Genomic DNA, 27,440 nt, shown 5'->3' with positions numbered 1-27,440 from the left:
TGAGTCCACACACACACACACACACACACACACACACACACACACACACACACACACACACACACACACACACACACACACACACACACACACACACACACACACACACACACACACACACACACACACACACACACACACACACACACACACACACACAGCTCAGATCCCAGTCTCATCGTTGTGGGAGCTGCAACTAAGTAACAGGCCACAACCTGTTTGCTAGTCTCAAAGTTATTACAGAAATGCTGACAAATGACCACAAGTTTCCGGACTCAGGAACAGAAGAGTCTTTAAGAGAGAAAAAGGGGGGGGGTAGAAAAGAAGAATCTAAACAGATAAAAATAACGAGGCAGTAAAGTAAAAGCCACGAGGAAACCGAGCCTGCGTTTCTTCTAGCCCCCAGGAGAGGTTTAAAGAGAAATATTTAATGCCACAGTTTGTTTATAATAAGTAATCGGTAATAATGCAGCAATGGCAGAAAAGGAATTACCAGTTGATTTCCCAGAAATTAGCGTCACTGAATGACTTGTTGATGGGAGACTAACTACACACTGTGGGCAAGTGGGCCCTGCAGACGTCATGTACACTGGCTTTGGCTGCACCCTAATTAATCCAAATTAAAAAATACAGTAATAAAAATACGACTGTATCTACATGAAAATTACTGATGATATGGATATTACCAGGGCCACACAGAACCTGCAGGTGCAGAATTTTCTACAGAAAAAAAAAAAAAAAAAAAAACCTGAATGTTAACTAAAAACTGTAAAACAAAAAAACCTGCAGATTCCGTTTGGGTCTGAATATTTATGATGATTAATCTTAATATGAACAAATTGTCTCATTGCTTAGCTAGCTTCAGTTCTTTAGTGAATGGGTTGCTCATATACATAATACAAAAGGAACTATATCCATCACATTAAAGGTAGACATCCAATAACTATTATTATAATGATAATAATAATGATTGAACTATAGGACTGTCAAGCTATATTCAGTGTTTCAGTAAAACCGGCCTCCACAGGCTGTTCTGTCCTCCCTCCCTGCTTCTTTTTCTTCTTCTGCTGCTTTCAGACCGATAAACAGCCTGTCACAGCTCCGCTCAACACAAACACATCGGAGTGGTTCCATCGGTGCTTTCCCCTGGCGTCCATGTGCAGTGGAGTCCAGCAGACAGGTGGTTCTCTTTATTTGCATCCATCTCACTGTCATGCAGCCCCTCCCCGCCCCCCTTGTTGCTGGCAAACAAACGCGCTATTCCTTTATTTACACCTCCCTCTGCGGCGGATAGATCGAGCTAGCTCCTCTGTTGCACCCCCTACACACACACACACACACACACACACACAATCCCTGTTGTGAAACTGCAGCACGCATACAGGATTTTCATTACAGACGACGTCCAGGGCAAATATTGGTTCTAGACCAGATGTCTCATTTCCTTGGAAGAGTAAACGTCAGCTCAGGTCCGTCTATTTATCTGTCTGTCTGTACGCTGCCAAATAGTGTTATACGTTGGGTTTGAGCTTGAGTTGGATGCACAGGCTACACTAACGCAGACAAACCGCAAAATTAAGAGCAGAATAGGAAACTGTGTGCTGAAGGAGGAGATACATGGTGTTTTTGAATAGGCAGAGGCAGAGCAGAATGGAGACTTCAATTTTCTGATAACCAGCCGAGGTTACCATAGATACTATTCTGCACAAGAGCATGCTGTGATTGCCTTCCTCCCTTTACCTCTCTCTCTCATCCTCTCCGACTCTGTCTTCTGTCTAACTTCTGTCTCTTCCTGTTCTGCCTTTTATCGTGAAGGAGGCTACAGCTCCTCTTGTCTCCTCTGCTCACTGCTGTGTTACCATAGAAACAAGTGGATGGGGCTGTATGTTATGTTTTTGTTTTTTTGTTTCCAGGGAGAAGCAGACATGGAGCAAGGAATAAACAAAGAAAGAAAAGAGGAAAAAAGAAAGAAAGAAAGCATGACCTCGGCACTGTATTAAAAAAATATATTCAATACACCAATGCTGATCATATCACTGCTAGACAACAATAAGGTGACATATAAAATATGGCTGTGCAATTAATCCAAAACTCTAATTATTAACTTTAATGTGTATTTTTCTAACCATTGGTTTCCATTCATTTCTGTAAACTTCAGCAACATTCACAATCTGTCACAGTGACTGCAAGCTGACTTTGATACTGTATGGATATGAATAGAAAGCAATGGTAGGCATGGAATGTGTAAAAACATTAACAATTCTACAACTAGCAATCAACACTGATGCACTGTAGACATTTGATTACTGCTGAACACAAGAACATGTTTAAAAAATTAAAGGATTAGACTAGAGATATTATATATATATATATACATATATATATAAAGCAAGCCGAGAGTTCAGTTCATCTCCAACGAGCCGAGAGTTCTGTTCATCTCCAACGAGCCGAGAGTTCAGTCGCCGGCAGGGCAGTCGGGACTCACCCGGAAATGGCGAGCAGGATGAGGTGACTAGAGTCTCTCAAAATCTGACGAAAATCTTCTAAACTGACCTTTGTTGATCTGAAATGAAGACAGATTCAGCAACTGCACGGCCTATTTGTCGCTTAAAATGTTTTCAGAAACATGTTTCAGTGAACTATTTTAGTACAATATGAGATCGTATTCTGAACGGCCGCCATGACAGTCTGGCTTTGGATTTCCGGAGAAAACAAACCCATGTGACGCGTTCGTCCAATCAGCTGCCGGTTTTCATTACTTGGGCAACAATACAGAGTAGCGCCGCCTGCTGTTATGGAGACGTATTACGTTTCTCAGCCGCCACATCAAGTAAACAAACACAGCTGCGTTAATTTCGTTAATATTTTTAAATATTAAAACATTTACGCAAAAATTAACGCGTTCATTTTGACAGCCCTAATATATATATATATATATATATATATATATATACACACAGTATATATACACACAGTATATATATAACTATATAAATACATACAATGTTTCTGCTCCTGAAAAAGCTAGAACGGTTTATTTGCGATCTAAAGGAGAGATACTACACTACCCACAATCCTAAGCATAGCAGCGACATTTCTCATTGGTGGAAGTCGCTGTTACCGTGGAAATGTTAACCGCACCCGTGAACGGCTAGAGCGAGCTGCTAGCGCTGAAATGTCTGATCGGTTCTGTACAGTCACTGCTGCTCCATCCTTCTTTTTCTCCTCTACTTCCTCTTCCCTTCTTTCCTATCTTTTCTTCCTTCCCTCTTCTGCTTTTTACAGGACTCCACTACTTCTTTTATCCTTCTTTCCTTTGAGTTCCCCGTTTCCTTCTGTCCTATTATTTTCCTTATCTGCTCCCTCCTCTCCTTCTCTCTTAATGTCTTCTTGATATTCATGTCTCCTTGTTTTACTCCTGTTTCCATTCTCCTTTTCTCCTCCCTCTCTCCATGCCGCCCCCTTCTTTGTCTCTTCTTTCCTTCCTTTACGCATCTTATTTTACTCCTGCCCACCTTTATTCCCCCCATCAAGCCTCATCTGCTCCGTTTGTTCTCTTTCTCTGTTTCCTCATTTTCTTTCTTACTTCTCTTTTCCTTTTGTTATTCCTTCTGATCATTCATGTTTCCTCCTTTTTTAAACATCTCTGGTCCCTCTTTTTCATCTCTGAATCCAAACTCCAAATATGCCCTTCTTTCCTTTTTTTTACCCCCCTTCTTCTTTCCCTCCTACCTTCTTCTTTTACTCCTCTGATCCCTCCTTTCCTTGTCTTTCTTCCTTCCTTGTTTCCTCATCGTCCATTCTCCCACGCCCGCCTTCTTTTACTCATAAACCGTTCCCTTTCCTTCTCTACTCCATTTCGTCTCCTTTTTTTTTATGTTTATGTTGTTCCATCTATGCATGAGCGCCTGCGTAACAAAAAGAAAGCAGGATGTTACACATGTAACCATATCAACCAAGACCGAGACGTTGAGGACACTGACTCAACTTTAGTTCTCATGAAACCTCCGTGGTCTTCTGCAGCCAAACCACAGTGTGACAACAACAACCCTCCTGCTGAAGACAGATAGGGAGATAGTGAGAAAAGTGCACATTTCTTCCTGTTCCTGTCATCATCAAACAAAATCTATTTCACATCCTGGGCCACCCCCGGTTTCATATTTACCAATAATCACACAACAGTAGTTCCCAAACAAAAGGACATTCAGCGGTGGCCCAGCTTTAAAGGGTGACCGGGGTGATACGATAGTTCTGTTTGTCCAAAGACTCTTGGTGGGACCAACGCATTGATCGCACACCAACATAAACATGTCATAATACTCCGTCTAGGGACACAAAGCGCAGAACTCATGCCAGGCTGCTGGACTCGTGTGTGACGTCACATGAACGAGTCCCTTTCCGGAACAACCCCAACGCCCTACTTCTCCATTTGCTGAGGAACAACCAAATTGCTCATTGCAAACTTGCGGATGGAAAAAAAAACACAGTTGACCTACAGTGCACTGTCATGAAGTCATGCAGGACTTGGTAGAGGAGGGTTAGGTTAGGGGTTAAAACACAGTTCCAGTGAACTAGAAATTAATAACAGCTCCTACAAATTATGACCATATATGTTATGCTAATGAACTTGTAAAGTAGTGCTGCTCCAGAGACGTCCCAGCCTTCAAATCCTATCCTACAGACTACAGAAAACATCCGTGTTTGGTACAGACCCTCGCAAAAAAAGAAAATCACACTATAATCATTTTAATTTGAATATTTTTCAATAAAAATAAGAATAATGATACAAAAATGATCATTCCCTCCAGTATTGTGAATCATATTGCAATCACAATATCAGTCAAAGTAATCGCAAAGTAGATATTTTCCTCATACCAACCCTAGTATTTATATAGTGCTTTTCTAGTCTTTACCTCCACTCAAAGCGCTTTTACATAGTACAGGAACTGTTCACCATTCACGTACATTCATACACTGTGGCCGAGGCCGCCTGCTCATCAAATAAACACTCACACACATTCACACTCTGATGGCGCAACATCGGGGGCAACTCAGGGTTCAGTGTCTTGCCCAAGGACCCTTTGGCATGGGACTGCAGGGCCAGGGATTGAACCACCAACCATCCGATTGGTAGGCGCTCTACCACCTGAGCCACACCCAAAAATTCTTGACACTGCATGTCACATAAAAAGAAAAACTATGTAGCAATACAGCACTATGAGAAACGAGCTCAGTACACAACGATTAGATGGTTATATGATTAGTCGACAGTGGTTTTTTTTAACACAATTATTCATGCAACTTTTCAAGGTAAATTTCTTAAGGTTTGTACTTCTAAAATGCTAGAATGTGTTGCTTTTTCATGCTCTGTCTCATTTCCATGGACAGATTGACCCACTAAAGGGCCCCACATTCAAGTTTGATTGGTTTTGGTTAAACACAATGGGCCCTATTTTAACGATCTAAGCGCACGGCGAGTGTGTGTGTAACAAGCATAGTGTGCGCTCGCTGTGTTTAGGCCTAGGAGCATTTTACTAATGCACTGTTAAAATAACAATAAAAAGCTGCACTATTGACTTTAGACCAGGTTGTGATGGTGTGATCACTTCCCGCTGCCTCAAGATAGCAATACGCCCAGAATGCACCTGAACACACCTCCCTGTAAGACCAGCATGCCCAGAATGCACCTGAACACACCTCCCTGTAAGACCAGTACGCCCAGAATGCAACTGAACTCACCTCCCTGTAAGACCAGAACGCTCAGAATGCACCTGAACACACCTCCCTGTAAGACCAGCACGCCCAGAATGCACTTGAACACACCTCCCTGTAAGAACAGTATGCCCAGAATGCACCTGAACACATCTCCCTGTAAGACCAGCACGCCCAGAATGCACCTGAACACACCTCCCTGTAAGACCAGAACGCCCAGAATGCACCTGAACACATCTCCCTGTAAGACCAGCACGCCCAGAATGCACCTGAACACATCTCCCTGTAAGACCAGCACGCCCAGAATGCACCTGAACACACCTCCCTGTAAGACCAGTACGCCCAGAATGCAACTGAACTCACCTCCCTGTAAGACCAGAACGCTCAGAATGCACCTGAACACACCTCCCTGTAAGACCAGCACGCCCAGAATGCACCTGAACACACCTCCCTGTAAGACCAGTACGCCCAGAATGCAACTGAACTCACCTCCCTGTAAGACCAGCACGCCCAGAATGCACTTGAACACACCTCCCTGTAAGAACAGTATGCCCAGAATGCACCTGAACACATCTCCCTGTAAGACCAGCACGCCCAGAATGCACCTGAACACACCTCCCTGTAAGACCAGAACGCCCAGAATGCACCTGAACACACCTCCCTGTAAGACCAGCACGCCCAGAATGCACCTGAACACATCTCCCTGTAAGACCAGCACGCCCAGAATGCACCTGAACACACCTCCCTGTAAGAACAGTACGCCCAGAATGCACCTGAACACAGCTCCCTGTAAGACCAGCACGCCCAGAATGCACCTGAACACACCTCCCTGTAAGCGATATTACGAATCCCACTATGGCCACGCCAAGACCCGCCCTTCAATAGCATTCACACACTACTATTGGCCAGGCGTCCATGCTTACATGTACAGGTCCTATCCCCTGACCAATCCCCTAACCCTAACCTTAACCACTCGAGGTGAAATGCCTAACCCCAACCAATCGAGCTGCTTCGTAGGGCGGGTCTTGGCGTGGCCATAGTGGGATTCGTAATTTTGCTCCCTGTAAGACCAGTACGCCCAGAATGCACTTGAACACACCTCCCTGTAAGAACAGTACGCCCAGAATGCACTTGAACACACCTCCCTGTAAGACCAGCACGCCCAGAATGCACTTGAACACACCTCCCTGTAAGAACAGTACGCCCAGAATGCACCTGAACACATCTCCCTGTAAGACCAGCACGCCCAGAATGCACCTGAACACACCTCCCTGTAAGACCAACAAAAACGGCAACTAGAAAAACCGAGACCAGCGACAACAGAACCAATACAATAATAATGGGTGTAGTAGAAGCACAGACTGTAAAAATAATGAACTTAGCATCAGTGGAGTCACCCATTGGTTTGAAGCCAGCAGTTTGCACTATGGCCGTCACCATCTTGGTATTTCAGAGCCAATAGTGACCATATTTGGACAAGAGGGCAGAGCTAGGGAGAATGACGTGGCTAAGCCAGTTTGGTGCATGTATGGTTTCAATGGTGCAGCGCTAAGCTAAATGCTAAAGAGGGAGCCCAGCTCTAGCAATACCCAAACAAAACTATAAATCAGATTGTAAAGGCCCTTGCATGTGCAGTTTTGATTATCACGGGATGTCACAGTGGAAAATAAGCCTAAAATTGTAGTGCTGTGAGCTGTGGTTATATTCTGAAGTACAGCAGGTCAACGTTCAGTATTGTAAAACATGGCAGACCAGCATAAACCCACAGTTAAATCACAGAAGTGAAGCAGTGGTGGGAACACGCCTAAATATCATTGTACTGTTAAATAAATAAAAACTGAGTGAGCTAATTGTTTACGGCAGAGCTCTAGTTCTCAAGATATAAAACTATATTATGTATAATCCCAAAGTAGTTCATGCCTAATGTTCCACAGACACAAAGTCAATCTACATGCGCACTGTTGGGTAGATATGTAACAATACAAGGAGAGCTCACACTACCACATAGGAGAGAAAAAAAGAACTTGTCAGACCGAGATATTAAAGTGCAGAGATATGGAGGAGTGACATCCTAACTGTTTTGCATTGGTCCGCTTGTGCACGTCATTTCATTCATGCATACTGATAATGGTCATTTTGTATTTTAACAATTCAGCCTTAGTTTGATTGGAGATTAGGGACTCGCTCACATTTACATTCCTTCTTCACATTTTAAAATAACACAAACAGAACAGATAAATGGGTTTGTTGTTGCATAAGATACAAATTGTCATGTCAGCTTACAAAAAGAAAGAGAAACTTTAACAAAGTACTTTTTTCCTTCTTAAATATAGTCTGATTCGGCCAGCCTGACATTTCAAGGGTGGTTTTCTCAAAGTAAGGCCCCAGTTTCACATCTCATGGTGGTCTGACAAGGCCACAGATGAATGGGCTTTAGACGTCATTTTGAGTAGGCTGGACAAGACATCATCTGGAGTTCTTTTTCAACATCAGCCCTTTTTTCACAACTGATCAAAAATACTTTCCAATTTCGAAAACTGAAAAAGCACACTTCCTGAACACATTTGAAGCCATGCAGCAAGTGTAACTTTAATAATAATAATAATAATAGGCTTTTAACTTTTAATTAATAATAGGCCTTTTTATATTCAAACAGACTTGTATTAGAGATCTTTGAGCCTTTATGGCTAATTTTCCTTGTTTTCTTAAATTTTAGTAAGCCATTTTCTTATTTCCTGATCTGCTGTAGCTGCTGTTTGATGTCAATGGAGAACCTTTTTTGAATCGGTTGACTCTATACATGTAGAAACTATCAGCACATCACATAGTCATGTCACACTCCCCACCCTCTCATTCATTAATTCATTGTAGCCATGCTTCTACTTTTTTCGTTTTGTTCAATCTGTGTTAAGATACTGTTCAGGCTTTTAGTTTCACACATCTGCAGCAAGTGTTGAGTTTTATTGACAGTAGTTTAAATATATTATAACTATTCTAAATAGTTGCTAAAGCTTTCAGGTTTAAAGGTGTGATAGACTGATTATATAGAGTATTTCACACTGTTCCTTATGGTCTCCTAATGGGGTATGTAACATTGGTTGGGCTGAAAATGGCCTGGTTGATATATTATTGGCCCTTATGCATCCCTGTGTTTTGGCCCTATTTGTAACAAGAGCTTTTCTTCCAAATATGGTATGCTCGTGAATATTTAGATGAGCTGCGCGCTGATTGGTTGAGCGAATTGCCATAGGCAGACATTAGAGATGCGCGCTGATTGGTTGAGTGAATCCCCAATACACACACACATTAGAGAAGCGACAGAATCTCATATTCCAGACACTGCAATGTTTCATTACCAAATTCACTTCTGAGACTTTTTTATGTGAGAAATCAACTATATAAAGCTCAAATGTGGGCCGTTTTACGAAAACTAATGGCTAATTGCAAATATGGTAAGACTGTGTGTCGGACTTCAGCGGCGGTGCTGCTGCCTCGCCGCCCGGCCAGCCTTCACAGACCCTGGCCTGCTGTGAGCTCCGTTACGGCTGGCAGCCCTGACAGAGCTCCAGGGCCTGTAACTCCCCTCTTCCTGCTAGCTAAATGGCCCGTTGTGTGAGAGTGAGAGCGCGGTCAGCGAGCTTGTTACACCAGCAATCTCTTACCACATGTTACACACAATGTCATGCCACTTAGCTATACAACATATACCTAAATGTCTTATAAAGCTTACAACGGTGTCCGATTTCAAGTTAATTAATATTTGTGAAGTTTAGCTAGGTGTTTCGTTAGCTGCGACTGTCCCTTAAATCCTATCTATGTGTAGCTACAAACCACGGATAGTTAGCTTCATTTTTGGTTGTAATTCAAGTATATTTACAGTTTGAATTTCGTCACGCCACTTACACATCTAACTAAATGTTTTATAAAGCTAACAACGGTGTCCGATTTCAAGTTAATGAATATTTGTGAGCTGTAAGGGTTGCGTTAGCTGCGACTGTCCCTTCAATCCTAGCTGTGTGTAGCTGCAAATCACGGATAGTTAGCTTCATTTTCGGCGTAATTCCAAGTATATTTACAGTTTGAATTTCGTCAAGCCAGTTATACAACATCTAACTAAATGTCTTATAAAGCTAACAACGGTGTCCGATTTCAAGTTAATGGATTTTTGTGAATTCCAGAGGAATTCTAAGAAGAGGCTAGCTATAGCTTGCCTCCTCTAGCTATAGCTCCATCCAGCCGCAGGCTCTATCAATGAGACTCGCGGACAAGAGGCGTGTATTTCACCGATCGTTTGTTTAAATAACTCAACACATTATAATTACACACATTAAAAGATTAAATGGAACCTGTGGTAAGAGATTGCTGGCGTAATAAGCTCTCTGACCGCGCTCTCACTCACACACACCGGGCATTAGGAAGAGGGGAGCTGCAGGCCCTGGAGCTCTGTCAGAGCACCAGCGTCTAGTAGTCCATTTGCCAAAAAACGGTGACTCAATCCAGTCGTAACGGAGCTCAATCCAGCTCAGAGCAGGCCGGGGTGTGTGAAGGAAAGCAGGCTGGGCGGCGAGGCAACAACACAGGCAGCACCGGCGCTGAACTCCGACACACAGTCGGACAAAATTTGCAATTAGCCATCCATTTTCGTAAAACGGCCCATATTTGAGCTTTACATAGTTGATTTCTTGCATAAAAAAGTTTCAGAAGTGAATTTTGTAATGGAATAGCAGAGATCTGACCTACATTCGGAAGACTACCTGATCTCAGGTCAGTTGTGTAGCCTATGTAAATGTTGGGGCGTGACCGTTCTCTTAGTACACCCATGGGCTGACAAAGGTTCCGGTTTTTGGGAGGTTGACGTCAACTTCCAGCTTTGTTGGGATTCGCCCGTTTTCAGCGGCAGTTTCAAAATATGAGATTTTCATAGTAAAGGGGTGTCAGTGGGACTTTGAGCTTCTATGTATGTCCTATTTACCCACCGAACTGTCGTTATTCAACTATGACAGGGTAAAATCGGTTTTGCATTCTATCACCCCTTTAAAGAAGGAGTTGTGTGTGTGTGTGTGTGTGTGTGTGTGTGTGTGTGTGTGTGTGTGTGGGGGGGGGGGGTCACATCATCGTCTAAACCTCCCATCAGTGATGGAAGAAGTATTCAGATCCTTTACATAAGTAAAAGTACTAATACTACTTTTTAAAAATACTCTGTTACAAGTAAAAGTCCTGCGCTGAAAATGTTAGTTAAGTAAAAGTATGTAAGTATCATCAGGAAAATGTACTTAAAGTATTAAAAGTAAAAGTACTCAATGCAGAAAAATCCTCTCATCCTCAGCTGTAAGTGTAGGCCGTTATATTGTAAGCGAGTTTCATTTATAATATTTTATAAACTACATGTGTTTTGTGTGCAGAAATCTTAATGTGTAAAGTAACTAGATGAATGTAGTGGAGTAAAAAGTCCAATATTTCTCTCTGAAATGTAGCGGAGTAGAAGTAGAAAGTGGCATGAAAAGAAAAGACTCAAGTAAAGTACAAGTACCTCAAATCTGTACTTAAGTACAGTACTTGACAGGGCTCGAGAGTAACGGTTGCCCAGTTGCCCTTGGCAACCAGATTGAGTCTATTGGTAACCGCTTGAGCCCTGCTGGAGTAAATGTACTTAGTTACATTCCACCACTGCCTCCCATTACAGAACTGTGGGTCTCTGATTGGACCGTTATGTCGAGCTGAACCTTTAAACTGCAAACAGGGTCACTGCTAATGATCCAAAGGTAATGACAGACTGCTGGTAAAAAAAAGGCAGCTAATGAGAAGAGACCAGTGTTGACTTTAGGTTAGTTTTAAAGTGTGACACATAAGATGAACTGTTGGTTCACATAACCTAGGTCTGGTTCCCACACGACGCCACAGGCTAAATATCATTCAACCTCTTCTCAGCTGTCTTTCATCATATCGCCCTCTCATTACTAACTCAACTCTTCCTCCACCCTGCTTTCTCCGTCTGTCTTTTTTAAATGTTCTTGTATCCACATATCACACATGTTCCTGCCTTTGACAACAGCTTGTTGGATTAAAGGGTAACTACTGTTTTTTATAACCTGGACCCTATGTTCCCATGTTTCTGTGTCTAAGTGACTGATGGAACAACAATCTCTGACATTGGTCCAGTATTAAGAGAGATCGCTGCAGTTAGCAGTCAGTGAAACGAGCTACAATGTAAGTTAATAGGACACCTCAGAAAAGTGCTGGTTTTGTCACGGACAGGCTCAGATTAGTGTCTGACAACATTATGGAAAGGATTTCTAAGGAGGTAAACCTTTCTGTTAAAGAGTTAGATCATTTTTTAAATATAAAAACATCCGCAAAATTACGTTCACTAAACCCACCAGACACCATGTAAATAAACATCATAAAACACACTTCATTCAAAGTCAACAGAAACAAAATAAAACTACGTCTTTCCACTTCTCCAACCATCACAACTCTAGTTTTGGTTGAAATAAACACACAGTTTACTGATTTACATGTGGAAATATGTAGCACTATACACGTTAAAAGCATTGTTTTTTTTAAATGGAGTCTGGTGGGTTTAGCTCTAGCGACTTCAGACCTGTTTCTGGTTAAACAGAAAGAATCTTTAAGAGGTTTTATAAAAGTAGGGATCCTTTCCATAATTTTGTCAGACACTTAGAATAATAATCTGAGCCTGTCAGCAGCAAAAAAGCACTTTTAGTGGACCAAATTGACGATGCACATTTGCCCCATGGGGTTACATTGCAGCCTGATCAGTGGCTGCCGGTTACAGTGTTCACGCTTAATACTGGACCAATGTCAAAGATTGTTGTTCCATCAGTCAGGTTGAATGAGCTTTGTTGGTTTCTGTCTGTCTACGTGCTCGTTCTCATCTTTGCAGATTGTCTTACTGTTATGCTGACTGTGGTCCAGAACAACAGTGAGAAGCAGAATGGCTTGTAATGGAAAATGCTTTTTCTGGAATTTATATGACTTCTCGTCATCCACTTTATCAGATGTTGGAGCTCATGTAAGAGGCCCATCTCACTCGGAAGCTATCACATGAGCAAGGACAAAGAAACTAACTAATTCATGATAGGTTTTAAATATGAATTCAAAAGTTCTAAATAAAAAGAATAGTTTGACATTTCTTGTTCAGAGTTCAGATGAGTAGATCTGTCATGTCTGTCCATTAAATATTAATCTAAAGCCAGGAGATGGTTAGCTTAGCTTGGCTAAAGACTGGAAGCAGAGCCTGGCACTGTCCAAAAGGTAAAAAAAAAAAAATCCTCCTCTTAGCACCTTTAAGATCCCTAATTCACACTATATGGTTTGTTTTATCTGTACAAAAAGCCAAGTGAAAAGGATCGTGGTTTTACAGGGAGTTTTGGGCCGGACTATTTCTTGGCTGGTTGCAATGACTTCCTTTTTCGGAAATAGTTCCAGCACAACCCCAGCTTGTCATTTTTTTTATTCTTTTTTCTACAGATTAAAAAAAAAGATGTAATGTGTTTATCAGTGAGCTTTTAAGGTGTATATATAATATGCAAAGAAGATGTGCCAATATAAAATGAACATGTCATTTGTGCCAGTGTATGTTGTCTTGCTACCATAAAGTGAAACAGCTGTGCATAAATCACTAAAGCATGCAAACCATAGGCATAGCGCAACCAAGTTTTATAGCACTCAGCTATAGAAGGGGGTGTGTGTGTGTGTGTGTGTGTGTGTGTCACTTTCCATTGCCCTGGCTTAATGTTTTTTTTCATCATTGTTAAAAACAAGCCTCAGTTTCCCTGAAAGACATGACTAAAACAGCCTCAGGGGAGAATGACCGCTGCAGGGCTGCAGTTTTTGGTCCCTGTCAAGAGCTTGCTTCTTGCATACTCTCTTGTTTGGTTTCTCTGTTTTCCTTCACGTTATCCATCACTCGCAGACACACATAACAAGGCAGAATGAGGGGAACGAGTCCAAATCCAATCTATTCTAAATATCATAAATCAATATGGCAGAGAGCACCATCATTCCTAACTATAACTCAAATCTTTGCCAAATGGCTGCATTGTTCAAACAAAACTGGGAGGATCCAGTATTTGAATATGAACATGCACTGCAGCCTGTCCTGGAGGCTTGCCCAGAGCCTTTCAAAGCCTTATGTGTGTGTGTGTGTGTGTGTGTGTGTGTGTGTGTGTGTGTGCGTGTACTGTACAGTATGTGTGTACGTGTTCATAGGTTGTAGTCACTGCATGTCATTTCTTTTCCCTTTATTTGCAAAACCAACACCACCAACAATGTCGGGCAGCCTAGTTGTTGTGCTGCTTCTGCTTCGCGGAGCAGCGTGACGTGCTGATCTGGATGTATACGTTATCCACAACATCCTCTGGTTTTGCTTCGGTGCGCGCACACACTGAACACACACACACACACACTTCATTTTAGGATTTAGCCTTGCAGTTCAAGAGTGCATGTTTCCCCTGCCTTTGTACAGCCTGTAACCAATCAGATTGTTCTATTTATGCCTAGTTTATGTAGAGACGGCTGAGATTGGGATTAGGGCCATTCGTGGGTTTGAGGCCTACTTAAAGAGAACAATGTAGTATGATGTGTTATCCTACCTCAGTTGTAACTTTATATTCTTTTTTATAGAAGTAAATGGAACTACGATAACTTGGCTGTGGCACTATACATACCACACAGATTCAAAAGCAGCGGGCTGTCACTGAGTGCTTAAAGCCTTAGTGCATAACTTTTTGATATTAATGAACGTCCATTGGATTTAAGCCACTGCCAAATGAGTTGATACAAAGCTAATTAAGACTATCAGCTCCACACAACTCTCTGGATTTCTCATGTTCAGAAAATGATGTCATCCGACGACTTATGAGCGCAAAAAGATAGAAGATAACTACCTCTTCTGAAAAGCCCATCATGTTTTTGAATCCTCCGTGTCGATATATAGATATTGCTGTGTAACCAAGGGTTGGCTAGTTTGTTGTTCCGAAACCAGGAGCATTTACACAAATTCTTCCGGTCAGATTTCTGACCAATGAGAGAATAGTTTGCTCCCACATTGCATCTGTTTACAACTTTGAGACTGCTTTGGACTGCTCTTGAACGTTGCTGTGTAAACACAAACGAACCGAGGGACAAATGCAACAATTGTATCATTTCATTTTAGCCCCTGAATCAGAACAAAGCACCTGAGCTAAATGTGTAAAAATGCGCTGACGTTATTCAGCCAATTAGCTGGCTTTGCTCTCAACTTATCTATAATCTCATTGTATGTAAATGCAATGACAATAAAGGCATTCATTCAACTTGTGCTACTGTTACATCATATTTGAGCTTTTATCTTTTTCCTTGTCACGTGTGGCCTCTGTGTACAAGTGTTCAGCAAACATTACAGCCTCACTTTAATTCACATTATTTGCTCCAACAATTAGGCAGTTTGGATTTTGTCACTGCTGGTACATGACAAAGTAATTGATTTTGTGCTGGTCTTTAACATACATACAGAATAGCTTATAGTTTTGCAGCATGATCAGAATGTATGATCATCAGTTTCTATGATCTATGATCAATTGGAGCTCCATTTAGTTTAAAGCTCCTTCATGCAGTGGAGTAGAGGACAACTCTGTGTGCTTCCTGTGGGAAATAAAAAAAAGACTTGTTGTTCCCCTACGTTGTAAGGTTAAAACTTTCTCACCTCCCACACGTCGCGCCACAAATAACACTAGTAGGACCAGTATGCAAATACATGAATAATAACTTCTCTTTTGTTTCACATCATTCTGCCAAATAAAATGTTTAATTTAAAATATTTGATTATTCTTTGCAAATCACCGAGGATCACACTAACCCTAACTAAAAAAAAGTACCATTGTTGAAATTGACTGCTGATGTGGCTTCGTACGTGATCATTAGACACGGCAGACGTGACACTCAAGCCTCCCTGATAGATTTCGAAAAGGCTCTGGCCTCACGCCTTGCTACCTAAAATGAGCCCCTCATGCTCCCAGCACAACCAGATTCCTTTCATCTCGGGCCTTTTGTGAGCGATGCGCAACACAGGAAGTGCTTGCTTGCTCTAGCGCCCTTCTTACGCAAATGTGATGTAAGTTAGGTTTCTGACTACAGTCTTGGCAGGCAGTCCTGGCAAAGGAAAAAAAAATGAGTCACAACTCATTCTCTCACACACACACACACACACACACACACACACACACACACACACACACACACACACACACACACACACACACACACACACACACACACACACACACACACACACACACACACACACACACACACACACAAAGAATGGAGCAGCATCCATCCATATGTTGATTCCTCCTTAAATGAGGTAACAAATCTAAAAAAATAACTGCATTTATACAATGTCATTTTCTACACTAAGTCTTAAAATAAGGCAAAATAATTTAGCAGAATTCACTTCTTCTTTTTTTCAAATTCATTGGTTAAAACAAAAGTCACACAGTCGGCGAAACAGAAGTCTAAGTGGACCAAACTGTGACTAAGTTTTGCTCATTACAAAAAACAAAACCATGGATATAGAGCAAACATCGCTTCGTCGTTTGCACAGACCTTTGAAAAGAAATCGTATGTTGTGCAGCTGCATGTAAACAACATTAGTGGAATATTCATTTTCATTAGCCATGTAAACAGCTTAGTCTTTTTTTGGAATAAGGACAAAACCCTGAACATTATGTGCATGTAAATGTATAAGTGAGACACAGGTATGAAGTGTTTTGCTCATTTGAGTGAGTTTTGGAGGTGAGATGCACGTTGGTAATGCAGACAGTACGAAGAGTTTTGAAAAAGTGGTTTAAGTATTGACCGATGCTTGTTAGCAATTGAAAACTGTACGTTTTGGAAAAATGAATATGTAGTCCTGAAACAGGATTCGTGAGGTTTTTGTAACTGAAACTAATGAAACCCTCTTGGCAGCCACGCTAACTTTCACAAAGCTTTTTTCTCACAATCATCTCAATTATTTGCTGTGCGTGGGGCTGCTGTTGGAGACACAGAGTCAACGCTCTTTGCCTCCTTGTTGGAAGTAGTCTCTCTGTAAGAGAGCACAGCAAATTGGTCAGCATTGTTCTTCTGCCCACATAACCACTCCGCTCGAAACAGAGCACAACAACTCCACTCAGGAAATGCACATTCATGCTTCACCCTGAATAAAACTCTCTTCCTCATATTTCAGCCTTTACAGAGCAAAGAATATGCGACATTGTCAACAAGCCAACTCGCAGACATATGATCGCTGTATGGGTGTCACCATACCGAACAAACACACAGTCAACAGAATTTCTGGATAAATCACCCACATGATTGATTTAAAACAAAAGAATGAGCATTGGCATCATAGTTTCTACCACAGCGGTCTATACAGATACATTTCCTGCCATAAATACCAAGCAGACTGCAGTTCACTTAAGGACAGCTTATGATAAATGACACCATTTTGACTAATGTTCATACTCTCTGCTATGATTACGCAATGTGCAGTGCTTATGGCATTCAAGGATGACTTTAAAGCAACAAAGTGCATTGTTAGCTTACAGGACATTTCCACTAGTCTCTGGGGGTTTTACAGGATCATTTATGACAGCCAGTCCCCTGCAGTCAGTGACATTTGGCATTTGGCTCTTTGAAGCAAGCACAATAAAGCACCTACTATAAGCATGTGAGATCCTTTGGAAAGGTACTGCTTGAAAAGGACTATCTAGTAGCAGTAGCCAACAAGAAATACTCCTCATGTACAGTAGTTTGAGAAAATAAATCTTAACTAGCTAGGTCTAATAACTAGCTTATTCTGGAAACAGTGGAACGCTCTCCCCACAACTATTAGAGAGTGCAGTAGTTTTTGTCAATGTTGTCATTAAGATCTGATAATGCCTCTCTAAAGAATCGGTACTTTGGTACCAAGTCGGCACCAAAATTCTGAAAACGTGACAGTACTCATTTTTTTACAGTACCGTAGGTACCGGGGACAATCCTTCTGGACCTGACAGGGCCAGTATATACGCCTAACATTACAAATGTTGTAGTCCGCCGCTAAATGCTGAAGAAAAAGAACGCCGACCAGCACGGAAAAACAAATAATAGCGCCTCATCTCTGTGCAAGGTGCTCACCGACGGCTTGACCGCGTTCAGCTTCTGGCTTTACCGTGCATCTACGGCCTGGAACTCCCAAACCACAAGGGAGTCTATTTCTCTCTGCGTTAGCTCCGATAGCTGACATTAGCTAACTTTAGCGCTTGTTTTAGCGGACCTCTATAGCGTCAGTTAACTTTAACCATCCCAGTTTTATGTGAAAAACAACAACGGCAGAGAGGCACGTGTAACTAATCATACTGGCTGTCTGGGAGTTCAAGGTGAACTCGGGTAAGACGTTACCGTACGCTGGCTGTGTGGTGATGCCAGGCGTCAGAGCAGCAGAAGACTAGCGTTTTCTCCAGATCACATGTCAATTCTTATGTAAATCTCCTTGCCCCCTCCACTCCACACCCCAAAAAACAGTTGGAACTAAAAAAAAAAACAGACACTGAAAGAAGAGTGACATGACGCTAATTACTAGTTTGAAAATACTGCTAACATTTGTTTACTGTAAACTGACAACAATATATGAGCATGCCAAAATCATCTGTGTCTAAAAATGACCCTCAGACCCCAGTGGGTTAAGAGATGTAGAAAGAGCTTTTGCCTAATTCCTGCAAGAGATGATTTCCTGCCTGTCACTGAGGGCTGCTGTTGACTGGCCAAAGGTCGAAGGCTGCAATGTTTCCCACTGCGGCCACAATCAATAAAGAATCAGTGAGATTAGTGGAGCTCACAGCACACAACTTAAAACCTCATCTAGGAATGTGATCAAAGAAATACAAAAAACAACAGCAAGTAATTTCACTGGACATTAACCGGAACTGTGAATTCTTACAAATATACACAAAAGACCAGTGGTTCTCAAACTTTTTTCAATAATGTACCCCTTCTGAATTGTTTCTTTAAACCAAGTACCCCCTGACCAGCGCTAATCATTTGCGGTAGAAATAAAAGTGTATATAAAGAGGAACAGTACAGCGCTGTCAGCGACAGATTTACTAAACCACAGCCTTGGAACTGAAAAAAAACATTTAAATGCTGATGAGAAAAAGAGACAAAAACTGTAAAAAAGACAAAAATCTTGGAAAAAGATGGTAGAAAGAAGGAAGGAAGGCAAGAATAGGTCAAAATAGTATCAAAAACTTCAAAAACAGTGGCATAAGAAGAAAAAAGTGAGAAACTTGTAAAAAGTAGAAGGACAGTAGAAGGAAGGAAGGCAAGAATAGGTCCAAAGAAGGCGACACAAATGTCACATTTTTTGGTAGGAAAAAAAGAAATTCTACATAACAAGGAACAATGTTCTGGACAAAAGCCTTGTAACTAATAAACTTTTTGTTAAATATTACACGTACCCCCATTTGAGTAACACTGCAATAGACTGACACATGCTGCACTACCTGTCAAAATAATTTTTGCTGATATGTTGGCACTCCTGTTAGCACTCAACCAAGAGTCTAATTTGGGCTTTACAGTGTGAAATTCCTTACAAAAGTTGAACTTGTTAAACATAAGCCCCTCTCACATATGCACTGGAAAGCTGAAATGATCTAGACATTACCCGGAGGAGCTGTATGTGGGAACACAAATGTCTAAATGAGTTGGATCGTCTTTACCCTGCCAGAGGCCTACGAAGCAAGATTTGGCCTTAACAAGGTAACTTCAGGTTCAACCCTGTATCACAACGGTGGATCACTTGTTACCGGGTTAAATCACCGTGGTAACTTATGCTGGACTCGGGAGCATTATGGTTATGTTGGAGATCAGAGATCAACCGGTGTAAAAGCACCGCCTTCTGACCAATCAATACTCAGTTGATAACGGCGTCATCGTTCTTAGAAGATCCGCTGGAGCTCGGTGCGCGGAGAGAGAGAGAGAGGTGCACAGCAAAAGACAATTAAGATTCTTCACATGTAGATACACTATGAGTACATACTAATACAATATCACTTAGACAATTGCATCAAGTCACGACTCAGAAAGGCTTTCCTTCCATCTATTGCTCTCCCTTTCATTTAACCTTATTCAACTATAAACATCTGAGCAAAAGATATGACACACTTATTTATTCATAAAAATCTACTACACAACATAGTTTCCTCAGTATTTCAGTTAAATTGCAATTTGCAAGGTAATTATAGCAAGTCTGGTCTCTGTGAGCTAATGTACCTGACCCATTTTGACCACAATTCCTTAAATATTTCTGATAGCATTCTCGTCAGACAAAGGAACGGCAAGAGACTTAGTTATTTATGACAAAATTACAAACTGGCTATTTGACACAGTGTACCGCATTATGTCCTGCCTTCTGCAGGCTCTACCTAGCGCCACCACTCGCCTAAACCAATATATACCAGTATTTCCTGTAAGTGACAACACGTCTGAGAATGACAATCTCCTGCTGTGTGCTACATGAGAAAGAGAAGCTTCTGACAACGTCAGGACCTGAGTCGTCACTGATAAGGAAGTAGGAGTGCTGCTGAGGGCAGCTTCTTGTTCGGTTTTGCAAGCACCCGCTGCCTATTACTTGACTCCCATCTGTGGAAGGCCCTCCAGCAGTTGATCTTTTCATCAGCAAACATGTTGAATACAAAGTCGGGTTTTGGTGTCATGCCTTCTACTCAACACTGTAGCTGTTTGGTTTGGTCCAAATCCATAATACACAGCCAGTCCAGGTTATCCTGCCAAAACACTTTCAAGGGGACCAGAAGACATGATAGAATTGCTCTCCATTGAAAGTTAGAGATGCTACTGTTAAGGTTGTTGACAACAGAAATGAATAAACGTTGTGTATAAATGGATAACAAAATGTAAAGTTCCTAGTATTACAATGACGACAGCATATACGTTGACCATTTATTGTGCCTTCTCAACACATTCTCACTCCCATCGCGTCAAAAAGGTCAGGTGCCTTTGGCGTTTGTTATTGACCCAAAAAGTCTCCTTGGTCGGGACTCTTGGAATCACTTTTTGACGCTCTGGGTCAGGACGTATGTTTAACTGACATGCGGCAAAAGAACTGAACAGTTAGGTTTAGGAAAAGACGGTGGGTGGGGTTACAAAATGTACATTTCAGTGACACGCAGCACAAGAATGGGACACAAACCCCAGTTTCCTGGGTGAAAGTCCTGTGTTGTTGTGGACATATTGGAGCATTTAGCAGCTAAGGAGACAGACATTTCCCTCAGGAATTGGTAGAGACCAAAACCAGAGCTAAAAGAAAGGGAATATTGGAGTTACATGCATCAGGTGTTCAGAAACACGACTCCAAATGCCCCATATCTGCTGAATGTGTAAATAGAAAACTGTTTGCTCAGAAGTTTGACATACCAACCTTCAAAGACACACATAATAAAAATAAAAGGTTTATGTCAGTGCTGTGTTTACGACTGGCTTCTGCTGCGCCCAAGTGGCCAAAAAAAAATGAATAATCAGTTATCACAGGTTAGAATTAACTTTTATTGATGGATGCTAGGAATAAGTAAGTTTGGTGGATACACAAGTTGGAACATCAGCTATCACTCAACATTGTTCATGCAGTCTACCTCATTAGTCTAAACTATTATCCCATTAGTCATAAAGCTAATCAACAGATTGTATCGTATGCTTTGATGGGGATGCCAGAAACTCAGCAGTAAAACTCAGCTTGTAATGTGTGTTAAGAAACAGGAACTAAAGCCAAGGAATCAGCCATCAAGCAGTTTTATCATAAGCCTGTGTATGCTAACAAGCTAACGTGAAGCATAAGAGCCAATCAACTGCTATGGAAAAATACATAAATTAGGTTCTTGACATGAAATCTGTACAGTGGAAGAATCTACCAAAAACAACTCATGTTCTTTTTAAGTAAACAGTTTGGATTCATGAAGCAGTATCGTTATTTGGTCGCCAGGAAGAAGCCTCCATGACGCTATGATTTATGATCTATTGTCATCTACCCAAGCATGTTTCATAGATTATTTGATTCATAATAAATACCCTTTTAGTGCATTATTGACTTATATCATTATGTTACACCCACAACAACAAGCACATTTATACAAATAATCAGTGTTGGTGAAAAATGTCAGTGATCAGTACTGTATAAGGGACCACACCAAATCCATTTAGATGTTAAGAAAAGCATTAATTAATTAATGCATTTACCCATAAAAGTCCTATATTCTTTAATAACTTGTATTAATATTCTTAGGGTTATGTGTACAATTAATTCAGCTGAGGTATTGAGATTTATAGTGGACTTAAAAGGCTTCAATCTCCTGTGGACAAGCAGGTAAACCAGGTTTGGGTGCGTTTATAAGCCTTTTCGGCAATAATAACCGTCTCCAAGACATTGCACACTGCAGTAGGTAACTCAGCACACTCCTCGAGGTGTGATAGGCAGACATCCAAAAAGCCTCGAACGAGGTGTGTTGATAAAACAATGGGCCTAGCTTTGTGGAAAATGTCAGAGATGTTGATAATAACAGAACAGGAAATAAAGGCTTTTATTATTTTTGGCATTATTCGGCTGAAGTACTTATAAATACAATTGATTACCGCAGCCATGGCTTCTTTCTAGGGGTGTCGCGATACCAAAAATCCAGTAGTTGGTGCCAATACCAGTAAAATAACACGATTCTCAATGCCGATTTCCATACCACCGTAAAAAAAAAAAAAAATCATAACAAGACATACAAAACATGTGCAATAGAGCATAGAACAACATAATAAAGTGCAATTAATGGTCATAGTGCAACAACTAGTGTCCCCAGACATATTCCAGACTTCCAGGCATCTTTTCTAAAGCTACTGTGACCGGAGACGTAACTAACCCCTGGTAAATATTGGAGATGTATTTGAAAGATGGAGACAGCGTAGAGCCCAAAAAGACGCACAGTTGGCTAATTTCCTCCTGAACAGGTAGCTAAGCATTAGCTTTAGGCTAATTTATCACAACTACAAGGGACGGGTATTTTATGTAATTTCAACATTTGTGTACTCACATTGAATTATATAGCTAGAGTACCCGAGTTGGTTACTTGCAAAAACGATTGAGACCCAGCCAGTAAAGTGATCCCAACTGGTGCTGGCTAACGCCGCCATGTTAAGGCCTAACACAAATAATTGTTTGGTTCCGGTTTCCAACCGACCCTGTTAATTTATGTGCGACCCAAAAAAAATGTATGAGCTTGGGGAAGAAATGATACACAAATAAAAAAATTGAGGCAAACTATTTACATTTTTGTACAGCAATCTTGCGATGCAAGACGCCTGTTGTCCTCCAGCAATGCTGGAAGAGGACCCGATGTCGCCGCAGCGGCACTTAATTAATTGATTAATTAACGTTGCCGTGTCCAGTTTTACGGCGGCAGCAGCAGCAGCAGCATGCGGACGGACGGCGCCTTCAAGCAGCCCTCGTCGGCCACGGCGGCCAGCTACGGCGCCGCCGGGGAGCTTCAACACGTTCAACAGGGCCGATGAAACCACTCAGGAACTACATGTTGTGTTTAATGTTGTTCAAGATAACGGCAACGTAGCTAACAAACAGGATCAAATGAAAGGTAGACACCCTTTAGAGTGCTCTAACGTTACAGCTAGCTAGTCCCTGGGGCTCAATGGAGGAGGCTAACAGCAGTGAAGCTAATGACAACTTCACAACACAATACAAGCGTTGCATTATGGAAGATAGACGGGATTCTGAACAGCGATGCACGCGTGCACACACACGCACACGCACACACACACACACAGCAGAGCCAATGTGTGTGCATTAGGCTACTTCACGCAGCACATGTAACTGATTGGAAACAATACAGATTATGCATTATTTACTGCTGCTGGCGCAGATGAACTAACGCTACACTTGTTACTGTAAGTAGCCTACAATAAACCCTCCATGATTAAAGAGTCAATACTTATCAGTATACCCACCTACCTGTTGTAGCCTACAGGCAGAAACATGTAGAAACCCATATCTCAGTCTGCTCTGTCCACTCTCGTCCACCGCGCTGTGCAAACACAGCTCTACTCTGCAAATAGCGACTTTTTACAAACGAGCTAAAATGAAAGATGTCAGTTTGTAGTCTAACTGTTTATCTTAGTTTGTAATGAATCTTGAATTTTGGACTAACTCTTGTAAACTTAGCTGCTGTCTAAACGAGCCATCCTCTCCGCTGGAGCGGTAAGCCTGTGGAGGTATTTTAAGACCAAAACAGAGACATGTGGCTACTTAATATGCACGTGAATGACACCTCACCATGTTTTCAATTTACTAAGCAACAACTGTACATGTAGCAACAGGTAGGCTAGGCTATGTTAGACAAAAATAGAGTAGGCCTATCCATCGCACAGTAGCGCTACTGTAAAGAAAAAAAAAAGAAAAAATCCTACCTATCCCTTGCTGCCACTGGGGAAAAAATAAAAATAACAAATAAAATAAAGTCCCTATCGACCCATGACCTCAACTGACAACCAACTGAGAACCAAACTATTTTTTTTATGCCTAACCCTAGGAGCAGGCAAGTTTACAACCATTGACATATATAAAATGGACCACCCGAACCCGTGTGACTTTGGCCACTTGTTCGTGACCTCCTACTTCTGAATGTATGGACTGGACCACTCTGAAGCGTATACTGGCCCATCAGTTCACCCTAGCATCGGCGCTAACGGTGCCTAAAAAAATGGGCATCGTCGGTGTTTTGTTGTTTTAGACAAGGCAACACATAGACACCTGTTTGTTATGGGGATGCAGGTTGCTGCAGTATGGGTTCTCAACTGGTTTCATGTCACACACCTAACTGACCCCTTAGACCCCCTGCTGCAGGTTTTTATTTCCATGGACTAATAAGAGAAGATCTCTGTTGTTAAATCATTTAGATTCAGAGTTCAAAACCCCTAAAAGCCTCATTGGGCCAATTAATGACCATTGAGAGACACACTACATCACAGGTATCAAACTCAAGGCCCGCGGGCCAAATCCGGCCCCTCGCAAATTTTGATCCGGCCCGCATATCAAATTAGGTTCACAATAAATGTTGGCCCACCTAGTTGTGTGCCACACCAAAAAAGACAGAAAGCTGTTTTCAAACTGCAATTACGCAACACTCAAAGCAGAATTTGGCAAGTTTGCCGACTTTGAGATTCCTGCTGAACCGGTGAGTTATCATATTCAGACCTGAGAAACAGGTTGTTGGGAGTCGGCTGTCTGGTAGCATACTTTAAAAATGTAATCATTGTCTGGCTTGATTTGCTAAATTCTATCATGGCTAAGGAACTTTTTGTAGGGCTTTATGTGGAGGACCAAACTGAAATGAGAAGTGAGAAGGCTATATGGGACACACAATAATACAGTCAAATAATTTACTTTTTAGATTAACAAGAAAGCATGCCATTGATGTGATTCTCATATTTCAGTGTGGCCCTTAGTGAAATATAGTTTGACACCCCTTGCACTACATTCACACATTTCAGCAACCTCTACTTCACCCCAGTGTAAGAACCACAGGTACGGGTTAAATGTGTGTGCACATGGGAAGTGATGGAGAGGAAGGGATGTGGGGATAGGGGGGGCGGGTGTGGAGAAGTGAAGGCTACAGTATATTATCAGCAGGAAAAGCTGTGACACGCTGCCTTCTTGTAAACTGCGTCAACATGGCAACAGACTGCGCGTTATCTCGGTGCGCGTCTGCTGCGTCCAGACAAGAAAAGACAAACACCAAAGTTGCCTGTGGAATGTGAATCTCTCTCTCTCTCTCTCTCTCTCTCACACACACACACACACACACACACACACACACACACACACACACACACACACACACACACACACACACGGCTAGAAAGCGACTCACGGTGGCCGAGGTCAGGCTGCTGTCTGTGAGCGCGAGGTGGTGCGGTTCCCATCTCCGCAGGAACTTGGAGGTGAGGATCTTGCTGAGGAAGGTGCGGGGGTGTTTGACCACGCATACCTGGATGTCCCCCTCGTGCAGCAGCTTGTATCGCATCCCGCTGCTGCTGCAGTGGTGCAGGCTTCTCTTGCACGGCCCTGCGCTCAGCTTGCTGTTATTATTCCCCTCCGACATCTCCCCCAGCAGAGGCTTGTTCTCCTCGCACTGATAAAACTGGTTGTTGTGGAGCTCGTTGGCCCCCCCGCCGCCGCCGCCGTTGAAATCCATAGTTAAGTAATCCAACAGTTTATTGTTTCCAATTGTTGCTGTTAGGGAGGGGAGGGCGAAGGCGTCGACCCGCTACACGAATCCTTCATGTATATATAAAAAAAATACAAATAGATAAGGTCGTTCGGATCGAGCTGGAGAGGGGAGGGGGGTTGGGGGGTGGGTTACCTACCTACCAACCGCTAGAACACGACCTGAGTTACAGTAGACGCGGCCCAGGCAGGCGTTTTATGGCCGGGTATCCAGACGGGGGAAGCTTTTTATGATACAGTGAAAATAATCCACCATTTTTCTCCCCGCACAATGCCCCATAAATTGTCTCCACGGTGCGCGTCTCGCCTCCAGCCCCCTCCTCCTGCTCCACCAACACCACCGAGCTATTCAATATGTTAGGGCCATGGCCTGATCCATTCCGTCCGCCCCAGCGCCAAATACAATAATCCACAGCGAGGAACGCATGGGAGTACTGAGGAAACACGGAGGAACTATCCAATGGCGGCGGCTCTAGGCTCCTCCGTGAGGTTTCGTGGTCATAACAGGCTCACTGGCACGGTTTCCTTTTATTCAGTCTTTTCTCCCCCCGATCTGGGTGTAAAGGAGCCAGCACTCTCCTGGCAGCGCCGCCGCCGATTGGTCCCTGCTCGTTCATGTGATACCGGAGTGACGTCAATGGGGAGGCGAGCGGATGAGCCGTGTGTCTTTTGCGCTTGACTGTCTGCACCTCACCTCCTCCCCCCCTGCGCACATAAAAACATGGAGGAGGGAGCAGGGACTTCAAGTGAATCCTCTTTCTTTTCTTTTTTTTCTCTCTCACTGGAAGTGATGTTGACGCCATCCACTCATCGGGTTCCAGGGAAGGGGATCACTGGCGGCGCTCATGCATCAACAAGTGGGTGAGAAAATAATAAACTCTTTTTTTTTTATTAAAAGGAAAGAACTGCGGATGTTATGTGCCGCAGGTAGAGTTTTCTAACCTCAGAAACCTGCGTGGCCAATCATTTATAGTATATAGACTATTAGTAACCGATGAGGCAGGACAATAAAACATAAAGCATATCTTGGAGGAAACATAATGAAACATAATGATACATAGATTGCTGATTCTATCACAAGCAATTTTCCTTATAACTACCACTGATTGGTGGCCATGGTTTATTTACCACTACAACAGTACATGTAATGTATTTACTAGAGCTGCAAAGATGAATCGATTTAAGTTTAAAAAAGGATCTTACTCTCTAACAGAAAGGTCGACCTCCTTAGAAATCCTTTCCATAATGTTGTCAGACACTTAGAATATTTATCATAGTCTGTCAGCGGCATCACGAGCACTTTTGTGAAGGTAAATACAAGCTGGACAATTACCCTATTAACTTACATGTTTCTCTGACTGCCGGCTGCAGCGATCTCTCTTAATACTGGACCAGTGTCAGAGATTGTTGT

The 27,440-nt window shown here is 42.2% G+C and overlaps 1 protein-coding gene across 1 annotated transcript in view; it reads right to left on the bottom strand.

Moving 5' to 3' along the window:
• The window catches only part of cmip (c-Maf inducing protein), a 63,209-nt gene extending 36,530 nt beyond the window's left edge, over positions 1–26,679 (bottom strand). Inside the window, exons 1-2 of the mRNA XM_028585076.1 lie at positions 26,170–26,679; positions 25,674–26,080 (exon numbers count right to left, since the gene is read on the bottom strand). Coding sequence (XP_028440877.1) covers positions 25,674–25,997 — 324 coding nt within the window. The 5' untranslated portion in view covers positions 25,998–26,080; positions 26,170–26,679. The remainder of the gene's footprint in view (positions 1–25,673; positions 26,081–26,169) is intronic.
• Between the last annotated feature and the right edge of the window lie 761 nt (positions 26,680–27,440).

Source organism: Perca flavescens, chromosome 8, assembly GCF_004354835.1.
Source record: "Perca flavescens isolate YP-PL-M2 chromosome 8, PFLA_1.0, whole genome shotgun sequence".
In the NCBI taxonomy this organism is placed as follows: Eukaryota; Metazoa; Chordata; class Actinopteri; order Perciformes; family Percidae; genus Perca; species Perca flavescens.
The sequence above is the reverse complement of the archived record's forward strand: the minus strand, read 5'-3'. Positions and strand labels throughout refer to the sequence as shown.